Source organism: Mustela putorius, unplaced genomic scaffold, assembly GCF_011764305.1.
Source record: "Mustela putorius furo isolate JIRA1106 unplaced genomic scaffold, ASM1176430v1.1 tig00000765_pilon_pilon_pilon, whole genome shotgun sequence".
Taxonomy (NCBI): Eukaryota; Metazoa; Chordata; class Mammalia; order Carnivora; family Mustelidae; genus Mustela; species Mustela putorius.
The window spans coordinates 5446747-5462014 of record NW_025421470.1 but is presented as its reverse complement, the minus strand read 5'-3'; the positions used below and the strand labels follow the sequence as shown (position 1 = coordinate 5462014).

Here is a 15268-nt window from a genome sequence, read left to right as displayed (position 1 = left end):
GACAGGGACTGAGGAGTCAGGCAGATCTCCACCAGCAATGAGGCAATTTCAAGACGAGCAGCAGCTGTGGGGTTGTTTGCTCCTGTCTACTTCCTCATAAGATGCCTTCTGAGGTGATGGTGGCTCAGACAGAGCTGGACAGTCCTGGGGAAGTCCATGTTTGGCCAGTAGGGCAGGACAGTGGCACGGGTGTGGGGCCCCAGGGAAAAACAGACATGTGGGGGCTCCAAGGAAAGCCTTATTAAGAATTTCAAGACCGGGACACCTGGGTGGCTCAGTGGGTTAAGCGTCTGCCTTTGGTGCATGTCATGATCCCAGGGTCCTTGGATTGAGTCCCACATCCGGCTCTCTGCTCAATGCAGAGCCTGCTTCTCCCTCTGCCCCTCCCCCCAACTCCTGTGCTTGCTCTTTCTCTCTCTCTCTCTGACAAACAAACAAACAAAACACAAAACAACAGCAACAACAAAAACCAAAACCAAAACCAACCTTTCTTCCAAAATATTAAAAAAAAAATAAAAGGAATTTCAAAACCATGATGACAGAGTGTTAAGCCAAGCTTGGGGCTTTTATGAGCCAGAGGCCCTATGTGACTGCACAGGTCACATGGCCAGGAGGCTGGCTGTGGGTGAAGCTGGGGGCTTCCTGATTGCTTTTTAGTGGAGAGCGAGAGAGAAGGAGAGGGAGAGAGTGTGTGCTCTGATGAAGCATTTTTATCCCTTGGCAATGTCAGGAGACTTTTATGTATTCTTCTCTCACTCAGGATGTTTTCAGAATGGCCCATGCCTGCCCACGGGAGCAGGTGGCTGGAGGGTCTTCCTGCTGAGTCAGAGGGAGCATCGAGGCTGGTTCTGAGCAAGCCCACCTAGCAGCATGCTTGCCCAAGAAACCAGGTGATGCTGGCTGACTGCCCAGGACTGCTTCGAGGTTGGAGGAATAACTTTGATTATAAAGCACTTGGAAAGCATACATTTTTTTAAAAGACCATGTAAATGCAAAACTGTGACCCCAGTCTGGAAAACTCCCTGCACTCCAATTTAAAATGACTTTATGGAGTGCTGACCATTGATTCAGATGGATGCGGTGGGCGGCCAGCTTGCGCCGAGGTACCTGCTACATCACGTTTTCTTCCCTGGGGGGGAAGGGACACGGAGAGCAGGAATATGAGGCGTGTTCAATTAAAGAGACGCTTCATGCTTGGGAAGCAAAGGGTCTCATCAGAGCAGGAGCCGGGTCAGGATGTGCAGATACAAAGCCATACCATGGCATGAGCGTCAGTCGCCTGGATCAACCCCGACCCAGGAAGACGACCTTGACCTAAGTCACACCTGGGCTTGTTTTCCAGCAGATTACATGGCTCTGGATTTTGGGGGGACTTGGAAATAAGGCAGGGAGCCACTATCCACCGAGAAGGAGGTAGAGCATGAGACTGAGCTGGTAGGTGGTGTTGGTGTTGGTGCTGGGTATGCGTGCATTTCATCTTCAGTGCGGAGATTGCTAGAATTTTCACCTCCCTGGGGTGCAGCTGATCAGATGGCCTGTCCACCTTCATCTGGTCTTCTAATCTGTCTCCGTTCACTCCCTGAGCCATGACAGCTGATTTATGACAAAGCAATCCCCTTTCTTCCAGAAGTACACAACCTCAGACTTCTACGTGTTCTGAAGCTATTTTCGTTTTAGTTGAGTGGGGGAGAAAATCTGGCTGCCTCTTCATTACCAAAAAAGAAAACCTCCGGTTTCTGCAGCCTCAGAACACCCCCTCGGGGAGAAGCACGCCGAGGAGCGTGCCGGGTTACCGTCTGAGCCTTATCACAAGGAGTCCGCACACGAGCCCGGAGCTTCAGCTTCCCTCGGAGGAGTGCGCAGAGGGGAGTGCGCAGAACTAGTTCAATGTGTGAGAAATAAATCAGGACACCTAGACAGAGGGAGCTACGGAGTGAGAGCTGTCCGCACATTCCCCAAGCCCCGTTCTCACGGGCGTGGGAAGCACGTCTGCAGGTCTGGGGTCTGAATGGGCTGAACACTGCACCGTGGTGACCGGGCTCCCTGGCAATCCTGTGAAGTATGTTCACCCCATCTTTCCCCTGAAACTGGCGATGCAATTTCATACACACAGCATGTGGGGTGATGTGGATTTCCACACTGAGGGGGAGTGAGGAGGTGGTTCAGGAAGCACAACCCCCACTCTGCCACCAGACGGGTCCAGGCATAAAATATTTGTGCCGTTGATGGCACAGGGGGTCATCAAAGTCAGATCTGCCATCTTCCAAGCCAATATTGCACCCTCTACACGGGCAAGATGAAGCAGCAGGTGTGCAGACACCCAGAGCAGTCTGCCTACGTCCACACTCCTTCCCTTGCAGATGAGCAGCTGTAGATCCTTGGCAAGTAAGTCACTGCGTCTCTCCCTCTGTGCCTCAAATTTTGCATCCATTAAATGGGACTAGTTGTCCTTTCCACGTCCTAGGATTGTTGCTACAGTAGCGTTCCACTGTTGCTTTGCAGAGATGGAGCCTGCTGCCTTGGTGCAAAGAAGGAAGGCTTTGCCAAACCTGGAAGCATGATCTCTCACTCAAGCCCACTTAAATGGGGCTTCTCTTGGCTAGCCGTGGATCTGGATGAGACTCTCCCCTCTCCTGCAGCGCGTTTTGTTCACTTGATGAGGAAGCTGAGTGCAGCCTTACATCATGGGGGGCTCAGCCATGGTGGAAACGTGTGGCCGTGGCGGATGGCCATGCAGGGCCTGGGAGGGGTGGCTGGTTAGGGCTCAGCAGGCCAAGATTCTCCCGGCTCTGAGGGCAAGTTCATCCTGCGGTCTTCGGCCTTCACCTGACTGCACCTCGCACTGGGCTTTACCAGCCATTCTGGGGAAGGGAGGGAGGGGTAGAATGCCGGTGTTTAGTGCTGAAAGCAAAGCACAGAGGTCTTTCTCTGGGGCCTCTGTAACCTGGGGGGACGTGGACCGTCTGGCCTCACATCTTCTCTGGCCTTTGAAATATAAAAGTGCCCTAAAAATAATATGACTAGAGGAGGGACGGGCAGGCTTGGTGTTTTCCCAGTGATACAGTCCAGGTCTCATTTCGTCCCGGCCATGCCTGTTGGTTTTTGCCCCCATCATCATCTGTACAAGATCGACTTGTCCTTTACTGACGTAGTTTAGAGGCTCATCTCAGGGTTTGCCTTGACCATTATCTTTTGTAGATGCTTTTCCAACTCCTTCTTTCTCACGGCTTTGGGCTGACCGGCTGTAGCTCCCGGGGTGGGGAGCAGAGCCAGTGTCCGCTGCCCTTTTCTGCTCCACGTGGCTCTGGTGTCTTCTGGGTGCACTCCGGGAAGTAGTGCATGTTGGGGTCTCTGTGTCTTTGTCGGAGAGCCGGCTTTTATCTCTTGCTGGGTCACGGCAGCTGTTGGAGAAGCATCTGCCCTTTACCCCGATGACCGTTATTCTGAGGATATTCTAAGCAGTTGCCACCACGATAGGAAGGCAACGAAGGAAGGGCAGATGGAGAAGCGTTGCTCTAGATGCAGATCAGATGTGGAAGGTGAATGATGACGTCCACGTTCATGGATCCTTCTGGAAACTTACAGATCCACGGGACTTCCCAGGACCCTCAGGGCAGACTAGTTCTGCTCTTGGTGGGGTCAGTAGAGAGGCTGTGTATCGGCTGATGCTTCCTTCTCAGCCTCCACCGTGCGGGTCTCTGCAGATGAATTCGCTTCACACAGGGGCCCGCAGGACCGCTCCCGCCTCCCAGCGGCCGCCCCCCTCCCCCCTCTGCCACTGGTCACCATTCTACCCTCTTCCCACGTCTTTTCTTTCTGGGAAAAAACACAAGCTGTCCTCTGTATCAACACACATAGCACATCCACACTGGGATTAGAGGCCCACCTGAAATTAATAATAACTAAGAAGCACAGACTACCTACTCGGTGAAAAAAATCATCACCAATCCCAATATTCTCTCTTTACATTCTCATAATAGCCATGTGAGCTAAGTTTTAATTTAATGTAATTTCATGTAATTTGACTTAATGTAATTTAATTTATTTTAATCCTTCATGGAGAAGAAGCTGAGCATATGAAGATGCCGAGCTCTGAGGAGTAAAATCACTGGTTCAGGGTCACGTGTAGGAGCTGGTGTTCCTTCTGGTCCCCAAACTGCTGGGCCCAATGTGCTTTCATACCTTAGCCCACTGCAAATGGAACACAACGGAAACGCGAGAGGCAGACCTCTTTTGAAGCCTGGCTTCCTGTTGCTTTGCCCTCTGGTTCCTTTCAGGGCCCAGGCCTGTGCCCTGAGACCATTTGCATCATATGTAATTCTCTGAGCCTGATGAAGGAGGTGTAGCATTCTGGCTTCATGGAAGTGGAAACTGAGGCTTAGAGAAGCAAGTGACCTGCGCAGGGTCCCACAGCGGCTAAGGGGCAGCACTGGGAGAGTCTGGACGGTGTAATTCCAGGATTGCAGGAGACTTCCCTTACTTTTCTTTTGTCTTTCTTTCTTTTTTTAGTCGTATTTATAAAGGTATAATTTGCAGATAGTAAAAGCTACCTTGTTAGGTTTATAGCTGATGAGTTTTGACACGATTGCTTTCTAAGCACTGAGATACAGACTGTTGTTTTACCGCTGACTGTCCTATCACAGACGGTCCTGCCGCAGACTGTCCTGCTGCCCCATAAAGTTCTTTGTGTGTCTTTAGATTCTTCTCTTTGCTCCCCGTTAGCTCCAGAGCCTACTTTCTTCACCATCACACCCTAAATAAAAATAATCCCAATTTATGGTGTAAGCTATCCGCACTGCCTTGAGATTACCACAGTCACCGAGGCCTGCATAGGTGTTTTGTGACTGACAGCTGAAGCGGTAGGAGTGTAGGGAAACGATCAGGGGAATGAGGACAGTTCCGGTCCTTGCGAATCACTCCTGAGTCTCAAACTGCCGAGAGAATGCTCGGTGACAGCAGCTGCTGCCTGGTCTTTAAGTGGGCTTCTGTCCTGCTCTCTAAGTGGACACTCGGCCACCTGCTCACCAGGTCCATCTGGGAGAGAGGGCTAGGGAGACTCTCTTGCCACAGAGCAAAGTACATTTATTTTCCGAAATTTTCATAATGACCATATTCTATTTTATAAATGAAAAAAAAAAGTGTTATTTAACAAAGAAAATCAGCACAGGAAAGGTTTTTAAGGGTGAAAAATACTAATTAAAAGATACGGGTGTAGGGGGGCCTGGGTAGCTCAGGTGGTTAAGGATCTCTCTTCGGCTCAGGTCATGATCCTCGAGTCCCGGGATCGAGTCCCGGGATCGAGTCCCACCTCGGGCTCCCTGCTCAGCAGAGACTCTGCTCCTCCTTCTCCCGCTGCTTTCCAGCTCGTGCTCTCTCTCTTTCAAATGAATAAATAAAATCTTAAAAAGATTAAAATATGGCTGTAGGACAAAGTATAAAGTGAATTTCAATAAGACAAACCACACACAGATCCCTAAAAATGAAGGTGCTTTTGTAAATGGTCTGCGTAAACCACAGCAATGCTAATTACTTCTATTACCATAAAGGTCAGGCTAAAGATGCTAAGGGCAGAATAGAGCTTCTGGGGTGGAATTTTGGCCTGTGGGTCTTGCCCAATGCTGGCGAGCACCTGGAGGGGGATGAGGAAGAAGTACAAAGGTTAGTGCCCTTGTCTGTGACGATCCCATCTCTTTTTCTTTTAACCAATGATTGTTTTTTTAAACCTTTCCAGCTGAAGTCTCTTTTGCAATTAGTTTCCACACCTTCAGGGATTAAATTAGTGGAGTTTTACTGCTCCATTTTTGGATTGGAGAATTATAGGTGATTTAAAATATCAGTGCCAAGAAATGAAATCTGTCCTATACTTACCACGCAATGTTGGCCTGAAAGTCTCTTCTGCTCTTCAGACAAATTCAGGGACTTTGATTTGGAAGCAGCTTTAATGATGTGCCTTTTCTGTTCCCGAGAAGCCACCTGTTCAATGACTGTGGTGGCCCCAAGCAGTCATCAACTTCCTGCTGGTCAACCTAGCTGCTCAGCCCACTTCACGGTGCCGTGGCCGTGGTTTTGCTCCCTGTTCATTTAAAGTCTGATATTTCATTCAAGAGACTCATGAAACTCTGTCAATAAAATGTTAAATATAATACCATAGAAACACACATTTTTATTTCTTCATTAACATGGTGAGCAAAAGAAAACACAAAAAGTGCTGGGAAGGGTCAGCTGAGATCTTCAGGGACAATCCCCGTCTTGATGTTTCCCCCGGGCAAGGCGTCGATTCTGGGAAGAACCTGCGATGTTCCAAACGTCATGGCCCCTGAGCATGGCCCGCACCACAGATAGGAAGATTCGTGTTTTTCCTCTTATTTAGGACCCATCTGAGAAACTGCTCTTCACGATGCTACCATTTCAGGGGAGCTAGAAACCCTGCAACGATTGGAAATACGAATACAACAACAGCACGAAAAGAAGACAGCCCCGAGGAGAAAAATTACTTGGGCGAAAATGTATCCCTGGGGATAGACGGTGTTAAGTAGCAGTTTCTAACAAGAGCTTCCAAGCCATCATGGGAATGAGACGGATTTTTCTTTCGTTCTTTTGCCAAATCTCTGCAACTACTTGGTAGACAGAATCCAAGAGAGGCCGGATGTTGGAAACAGAGAGCAAAGTGCTTAAAAAAGAAAACACACACACACACACACACACACACACACGTGCGTGCGCAATGAAGATGCCTTCAAACGACTTCTTTCTTTTGTTGTAGACATGCATCTACTTGATATCACCGGGTTACACCACCTCTGGAAAACTTGCAAGCATGCCTCCTTGTAGCCGGGTTCTGACGTGCAGCCGGCAGGGGCCAGTGGTTATGACCGTTCCTTCTCAGAGGCGGGAGCAGAGACTCCAGTAAGGGATGTCCCCAGAGATGCACAGCAGGGGTGGGGGCACCATGACTCACACTGATCAAGATGTGGAAAAGCCCCCGTTGACTCCCACTCACTCTGGTGAGCCCTGGTCCCTTACCTCTGCGCAGATCTTAGTCATCCTGGGTCAAGCTCTTACCCAGCTCATAGACATGATTGGTTTATTCTCTGTGTGTCCCTCCAGGTGGTGAGCCAAACTAAGTCAGAGAATGTGCCCTTCTCCTGGGACACTCGGGCCCAGGCCAGTGGCTGGCTCACTGCAGAAAGTGAACGGTCCAGGAACGAGTCTCTCACCCAGGCTGAGTCCAGGCATCTGTCTGGCACTGAATCCATAACTGTCACTGCTGATGGGCCTGCACAATGGTGAATGTACCCAATTTTGACAATCTGCTTTTGTGAAGGATCTTTTATTTCTTAGCCTGAGAGAGATCAAAATTCTTAAACTGGAGTATTTTTCTTCTGTGGCAGAGGTGAGAGGCTGATGCCAGGCCAGTGAGCAACCTCTTTCACTGTCACTGGTCTAGCCTCTTGCAGGGACTGGGGAACAGGGGTGAAGAATAGGTGAGGCCTTGCTGACCTTGGGGATGGCCTGGGACGTTCACTTGAGAAGGTTCTTTGTTCTCCAAGCCTATGGAGGCTTTGGAAGTGGAGAACCTCTGGTCAAATCATGCCACTAAATTAAACATCAAACCAATAAAGATACAACACAGATTCATATACTTATATTAATTAATTAATTAATTTTTAGTTTCAGAGGTAGAATTTAGTGATTCATCAGCTGTGTATAACACGCAGCGCTCATTACATCACATGCCATCCTGAATGCTCATCCCCCAGTTACCCCCTCCCCCCTCCACTAACCCACAGTTTAATTCCTAGAGTTCAGCATCCCTTATGGTCTGTCTTCCTCTCTGTTTTTATCTTATTTTATTTTTCCTTCCCTTCCCCCATGTTCATCCGTTTTGTTTCTCAAGTTCCACGAAAGAGTGAAATCATATAGTACTTGTCTTTTTCTGACTGATTTGTTTTGGTGAGCATGATACCCTCTAGTTCCATCCACATCATTGCCAATGGCAAGATTTCATTCTTTTTGATGGCTGAGTAATATTCCATTTAAATGCTGTGAATGTACGTTCAGACAATGTTCTCAGACTGTCATTTGGACCTGAAATTTAACCTGCTAAAATTCATTTCACATTTCGTTCTCTTCAAACTTCTGGAATGAAAAGTAAATACTTGATAAGGAAACCTGTGTCTCATCCTGAAGATGGAACCCTATGTACTGTCTGAACAATTTTGCAAGGAGGCATACTGTTCAGTGTTCCGAGTTTGCGCTGAAGCAGAAGGAGGTTTTGGTAATTTGCTTTCATCCATGACGTATGATTAGCATGCCCAATTCTACAGGTATGGATAGCAGAGCATGAAAGGTGAGCTCCCCCCACTTCAGTATTCTGAAGTCATATAATAAGAACTCGAAAAATGACAGCATGAACTCATAACCTGTAGTTGTGTCCCATGAAAGAGCTGGAAATGGAAGTTTCTCAAAACTTTACTCAAGTAATTTTCCAAATCCTTGAAATTACATAACTTCTTGAATCTGTTACTTTGGGGAGAATGAGTGGCCAGTGCCTGGGGGAGCCATGTGGACCCCGAGGCCAAAGGAAATGTCAGTAATACTGGTCGATCCTGCCTTCACATACAATGTGGACATCTTGTTTATCATGACTTTTTACGGTACTTTTGATTTTCTAAAATATTGCTTTAAAATTTTTTTTGTCTTTTTAAAGCTTTATTGAGGTGTGATTGACAAATAAAATTGTAACATGCTTGCAGCGAACAATGTGATGGTTTGATACACGCGCACACTGTGACGGATTCCTACCATCGGGTTAATGTCCCCATTCCTCACCTGACATACTTACCTCTGTTTTTTGGTAGGAACACGTAATTTTACTCTCTTAGCAAATTTCAGTGATACAACAGTGTTATCAATGTAGTTATCATGTTGTGCACGAGATCTTCACGCTCTATTCATCTTAGAACGTTTGTACCTTTTGACCAATCTCTTCTCTATCCCCCACCCCTCGCCCCTGGCGTCCACCTTTCTACTCTGTTTCTTTGAGTCTCCCTTCCTCTCTCTCCCTCCTTCCTTTCTTGATTTTTTCAGATCCCATATGTAAGTGATCCCATGCAGTGTTGGTCTTAATTAATGGCTAATGGCTTTTTTGGTGCCCCCTTAAATTTTGTGTCTGAGGCCGTTGCCTCACTCACTTTATCCGGTAGTGGCTACTCCCGGAACGCCAAGATTTTGTGGTGGATCGCAGAAGGAAGGATAGAGGACTGAGAAGTCATGCAGTTGCTCCTTCTCGAAGAAAGTGTGGCTTTTGCCACAAGTGTGCAGTCAGCTGGCTCACCACATCGCCACATTTTCTATCTAAACTGGCCGTGTGAGGACATAGGTGCCAGTGGTGTGTGTAGAACCCTGCACACGTACAGATAATCAGACATGTTTCAACCTCCATGCTAAGCTCAAAGTGCAGAGAGAAATGGATTCAAAGCCACTTACTTACCAGAAAGTCAGCGTGGTCTGTTCCACTAGTGGAGTACTGAATAGGAACGGGTTGTCCGTGATGTTGCAACTTGGTTGAAAGAGTCACTCAGACAAATTTATGTGCTGAGTCAGACACCCTTCAGATGTCACTTCTGACTCTGTCAGGGAGGACCCCGTGGGTGGCCAGCTTCGTGTGGGCTCCACAGGCTTCAGGCAGGTGTGAAGTGACAGCATGCCCCTCCTGGCCACACCACGTGTCTCCACCTCTGCATCTCCTGCCCGGACACTTCCTCCTTGTCCCCTGGTAGATGCCAGCTGTGAGACATCTCCCAGTCGAGAAGCACCAGGAACTGGACTGGTGAGGGACAGCGGCCGGTGGCTTACTCGCTGACCTTTCCCTGCTGGGGTCCGCGGGGTCTCACCACTCTCGGAGGGGATGAGGTCGTTGTCAGCTGCAGCTGGCAAGCGGACTTGAGGATGAGTCTCGCTTCCCTCCTGCCTCCTCGTCCACGTGCCCTCTCTAACAAAGTCGTAGCATTTGCCTCAGGCTCTCTGTTCTGGGAAACCAAATGAAAGACATATTCTTTGTTATTTTCCTGTAGCCCCTGGTGCAGTGAGACTGTCAGAAAAATTACCTCAAAACTTACATGTTGAAGTACCAATCCTGACTTTTTATGGATACATGGCGTGTTATGAGAAAGAACTATCATGTACCCATTCTTTACCTGGGCTCCTTTTTATTGGGAGTTTATTAAATTCTGGAGTCCTAGCTTCTTTTTTTAAGTTAACATGTCATGTATTATCTGTTTCAGGGGTACAGGTCTGTGAATCATTAGTCTTACACAGTTCACAGCACTCACTGTAGCACATGCCCTCCCCCATGTCCATAACCCAGTCACCCCATCCCATCCCCGCCACCCCCCAGCAACCCTCAATGGAATGCTATCTTCTTATTAGTTAATGTCACCGGGGAAGGACGCCTCCCTTCTGAGAACCCTGTGAGTTGTTTGGAAAGTGTTTAAGGGTTGGGGACAGTCCTCTGGCTGCGGTTCTGCCTTGTTCCCTCCAGTCTCCTCCCTGTCTCTCGGCAGACTCCGTAGCGGGCATGCCTGCCACCAGCTCTTGCTGCAGGAGGTTACTTCAGTGTTGGAATCGGAATGTCTTGTGTCGCATCCGTAGAGGGCTATCTAGCATTTCCTAGTGACAAAATGAGGACAACAGAGAAAGAGGGAGTTTCCAAGCAAATGTGTCTGTGCTCTAAAAAGCAGAGTAGTTTTTATATTTCTGATTCTAAAAGTAAATTGAGTGGAATACACTTTCTCATATGAGACCCTCTGTCCCTTGAAGAGGTCTTGGGGATGGAGGACAGGGACACTATCTTGACGTGGTGGAAGAGAGAATGTCATTGTGCCCGAGGGGGATGGGCATCGAGCTGGTCTGAGCTGCAGGGTTGCTGATTTCAGATGGCCAAAGAAGGAAGGGACTGTTATTCTTCCAGACACTTAGGAAAGCTTGGGAGAAGGTGCTGGGTCTGGAGTGGGACAAGGTGTAGTGGAGGGTCCCAGCCAGGAGTGTTTCATGAACATAAAGTTGCTAGGGTGGGGCTGGAGTTCACCAGGAGAGAACCTAATGAGAGCATCTGTGCCAAGGGCCATGACGAAGGGCAGATGGAATCATGGTGATAAAACAGTCCTATGTGATGACCACCAGAGACGCCCCTCCCACCCCAGAAGAAGCAAGCTCTCAGATAGTTCCCCACTCCACTCAGCCTTCCCCTTAAACATACTGCAGGGTCTGAGAGAATTCTGAAATGAGATACTCCCAGAGAATAGTTCTTTTTCATCGGGATCATTTTCTGATCTGAGATACCGTCTCCTTGAGACATCTATCAGTTTCGTTCTGCCTCCATCAAATGAGATCTGACACAGAAACCCCTGTCTTAGAAATCCTGAAAAAATGAACTCCTTTTCTCCCCTGCGTGCATTTCATGTTGGATTTCCTTGGGTTTCTAAAATGTGATCTTTTATGGAACAAGGTATTCATGACATTTGAAAGGTGTCACTGTTTAAGGTATTTAAAGACAGTGAGGGTGGAGTGCGCTCCTATTTTGCATTTGTGTTCCATTTAATTTTGACTTTATTCAACTCTACAACTCTGTTCTTTTAGTCTCTGAAATTCACTTTTCTCCCCCCAACTCATCTATGCATTATGTGGGGAAGGATGGAGGGTTTAAGCACTGGAGTGTTCAGTTTTTGACAGCTGCCGTGTAGCTGGCTGGATCCTCTGTAGTGGTGGCCTGATTCCCTTCAGTGCAACCAAACCAGCCTTCCAGTTGAAGAGGGCACTTCAACACAGGGCAAGAAGAAAGGGGTGTTTTACTTGCAAATCTACCATATTTAAGAAATGTGTCATTTATTTAAGTGAAGATGATATATATTCTTGGTTGACTGTTGAGGTAACAATGCCATGACTTGGGACCTAAATGAAGTTTGTAGAACAGTTAGTGTTTGGCTAAACTACAGCCATTCTCCATGGGAACACACGGACAGATCTAGTGTTCCGAAAATTCAAGATGTTCTACATTAGATATGAAGACAGGGCCCACATTGATATAACCTTTCCAACTTGTGGCTTTTACTTCCACTCCTGCCACAGAGAGTTGGTTTATCTTCTCAGAATGGGACTGGATTGGGTGGGCCTTTGCACTTCATGGTGACTGGGTTGGGGGGTGTGGTGGGCTTGATGACACCGGGATACTTGGTTTGATCACATTCTCTCAAGTTATCCTCTGCACAAGGCCGGAAGGGTACACAGGGATGGTTAACTGGTTAACATGGGTCTTTATCATTCACCCTATTCATTTACACGAACCAGAACCTGAAAGCAAGATTTTTCCAGATGACCCATCTACTGTTAATAAAGGGTTGACTAAGGATCTGGGAGTGTCTCATGACAACATTGGACACTAATGGGAGCTGGTAATCATTTTTTTATGATACTGTTTTTAGGTGGGACAGAAATATACATTTTGAGGAAATTTTTACCCCTTAGTGAGAGTCACCTATAATGGTTTCCTCCTTGTCCAGTGCTCTGCTTCTCTTCCCAGGATCTTATTTAAATAGTTTTGTAACCAAGACAACCCCTGCAGGTCTCTCATCTCTGCGCACCAAAGTCCTGTCTCTAGTCTCCACTGTGTCACCAACTAGCTTCTGATCTTAGACAAATCAGGCTCCCTTCCTGGTTGCATTTTCTTCACCTGAAAATTAGAGACTTCATAATCTCTGCAATATTTTTAAAAAATATTTTATTTATTTATTTTTTTTGACAGACAGAGATCACAAGTAGGCAGAGAGGCAGGCGGAGAGAGAGGGGGAAGCAAGCTCCCCGCTGAGCAGAGAGCCCGATGTGGGGCTCGATCCCAGGACCCTGAGATCATGACCTGAGCCAAAGGCAGAGGCTTAACCCACTGAGCCACCCAGGCGCCCCTGCAATCTTTTTTGACTTGAAGCATATTTTCTTTCAATAATGACCAGAAAATTGGATTTCCACAATACTTCTGTCTCTGTGAACTAGAACCATTCTGAACACCATGTTATTTAAAGATAGTAGTTGGGTAAGGTTTGAGGAAACATGCTTGTATGTTGACATGTATAACAGCTCCCCAGACCTCACAGAAACTCTTGCCCCATGATCCAAGACTGACCATAAAATTTTCGTACTCCTGGTGGACCTGGTAAAATGAAAATGCACAAAGTAGGCTTACACAATGACAGACAGATGACTCAACAGTAGGAGAAACTCAGACTACAAACCCAATATTTTTTCAGTTGATTAATATTCTTTTGACCTGGACATTGGGATTGGAATGAGAGCATAACGGTGTAGGGGCGATCACTGACAAAAGTGACAGTTCTCATTTTCTCACATTTGGCTATTTTCCTCATTTTTTGGATGAGGTTTTCCTCCATCAACAGTAGCTTCCCGTCTGGTGTTCCTTGGATGTGGGCGAGGGGGGCAGTCTGTGTGACTCCAATAGATCCTTTCTGGGCTTGACCCTTTCTTGGTCTCATGTGCCCCATGTTTTTACCACCTGAGCTCAGTAACATAGAACATGATATAATGCAACAGGTATTTGAAATATTAGAAGTGACAAAAATAATCCTGAATATATCCGATAATTTCTTTCCCCTCCTTCTTTTTATGCCTTTAGCGACAAGGTGCTGGCGCGACCAATGGAAAAGACAAGACATCTGGCGAAAATGGTAAGATGACATGAATCACCCGGATATCTCCCCATGTCCCGTCTGCAGCCTTGCGCCCGTGGCAGATGTGGGTGGTGCCTTCCGTGCAAACCAGCCTAGTCCACGTGTTTGTGCTTCGGGTTACAGGGGATCTGAGCAAAGAGAGAGCACCGTGGTCTGGTTTGACAAAGAAAACCAAGCCTGCTAAATGCAGTGATAGGAGCAGTTTCCTTCCCAAAGGAGGACTCTCGTTTTGGGCAGCGTGATAATTACAATGCAAATATAGTTCTGTGCTTTCTTCATTAGGGCTGGTGAGAATCATCAGAGTTGTTGTGAGATTAAAATGAGATCAAATGAGATAAGTGCTTTGAAAGCTGTGAAGTGCTCAGCTCCTGACGGGAGCCTCTACAGTCTGCTTCAGGCCCCGCTAGGACCCAGAGCACAGTGTGGGCCCCAGGGGATCAGGATCGGGGAGGGGCAGCAGTGAGTTCCCAGCGAACGGGAATGGGTGCTAGAGGCCAGAGCGTGTGCGTCCGGGGCCAGTCTCCATGCTGGCCTTGGCCTGTGGGAGCCATCACTGTATTTGTGGGGCCTGAGGCTCGGAGAGGGGGTGCTGGCTGTGACTGCGACTAGGAAGAGGGTGGACTTGCAGGAAGACCCAGCTGGGTGTGAGCCCAGCGCCCCAGCTTCAGCGGGGTGAAGGGAGGTTGCGTGTTCGTGTTCCGGGTGAAGTTAGATTCTGGATGTTTGTACTTCTTGCTGATTATGAAATGAACTCGCTTTTGGGGGCTACGGGTCCTGCTTCGTGCTGTGTGGGATTTGTGCCTGTGCCTGCTGCCCCTGTCCTGGGTAATGCCGATCTCCACACCAGGTGTGAGAAACTCCCTGGGGGCCTTCAGGGTCCTCTGCCAGGTCTGCGCTGGGGCCTGGGCAATACTCGGGTGCTGGAATGTTCTTCTGTGCTAGTGCTTTCCTCCTCTGCGGCCTCCCGACTCACTCGCCTGCTTCAGGCCGTCCCATTGGGCAGGGTCAGTGTGCTGACCCCAGGGTAAGAGGTCGTTATGCGAATGAGTCAGTGTGTCCCGATCTATGGGAGCTGGGGGCCCTTCCTGGCTTCCCCCCCGTGTGAGTCGGGGTTGGCTGCTGGCACAGATGTCAGAGAGCAGAGAGGGACAACATGAGCGCTGCGCACACACAGGAAGGCAGAGGACCCCCAGCAGCTTGCTGGTCTCCCTGGCTTGTGGATTCGTAGCCATGTCTTTCCAGAGGCCCTCTGCTGGCCCCACAGCTTCAGGATCCTTACAGTCAAAAGACTTCTGAGTGACCTGCTTGCTTTTGCTCTCTGGCTTTCTCCATCCTTAAAAATTCTTGAAGACCCTGAGAATGGGGTCTTGGGGTTGGTTCCCATATTAGAAGTTAAAAAGGAGACATTTTAAAAAAGGTTTACATATTAATTTTATAAAAATAATATAATAATAATAATAACCCATGACATATTCATGTAAGTAAGATTTTAAGTGGAAAAATAATGACATTTTCCAAAACGGGAAAAA

At 47.9% G+C, this 15268-nt stretch overlaps 1 protein-coding gene across 1 annotated transcript in view; it reads left to right on the top strand.

Moving 5' to 3' along the window:
- The window catches only part of PCP4 (Purkinje cell protein 4), a 53534-nt gene that overhangs the window by 11701 nt on the left and 26565 nt on the right, over positions 1-15268 (top strand). Inside the window, exon 2 of the mRNA XM_045084558.1 lies at positions 13685-13736. Coding sequence (XP_044940493.1) covers positions 13685-13736 — 52 coding nt within the window. The remainder of the gene's footprint in view (positions 1-13684; positions 13737-15268) is intronic.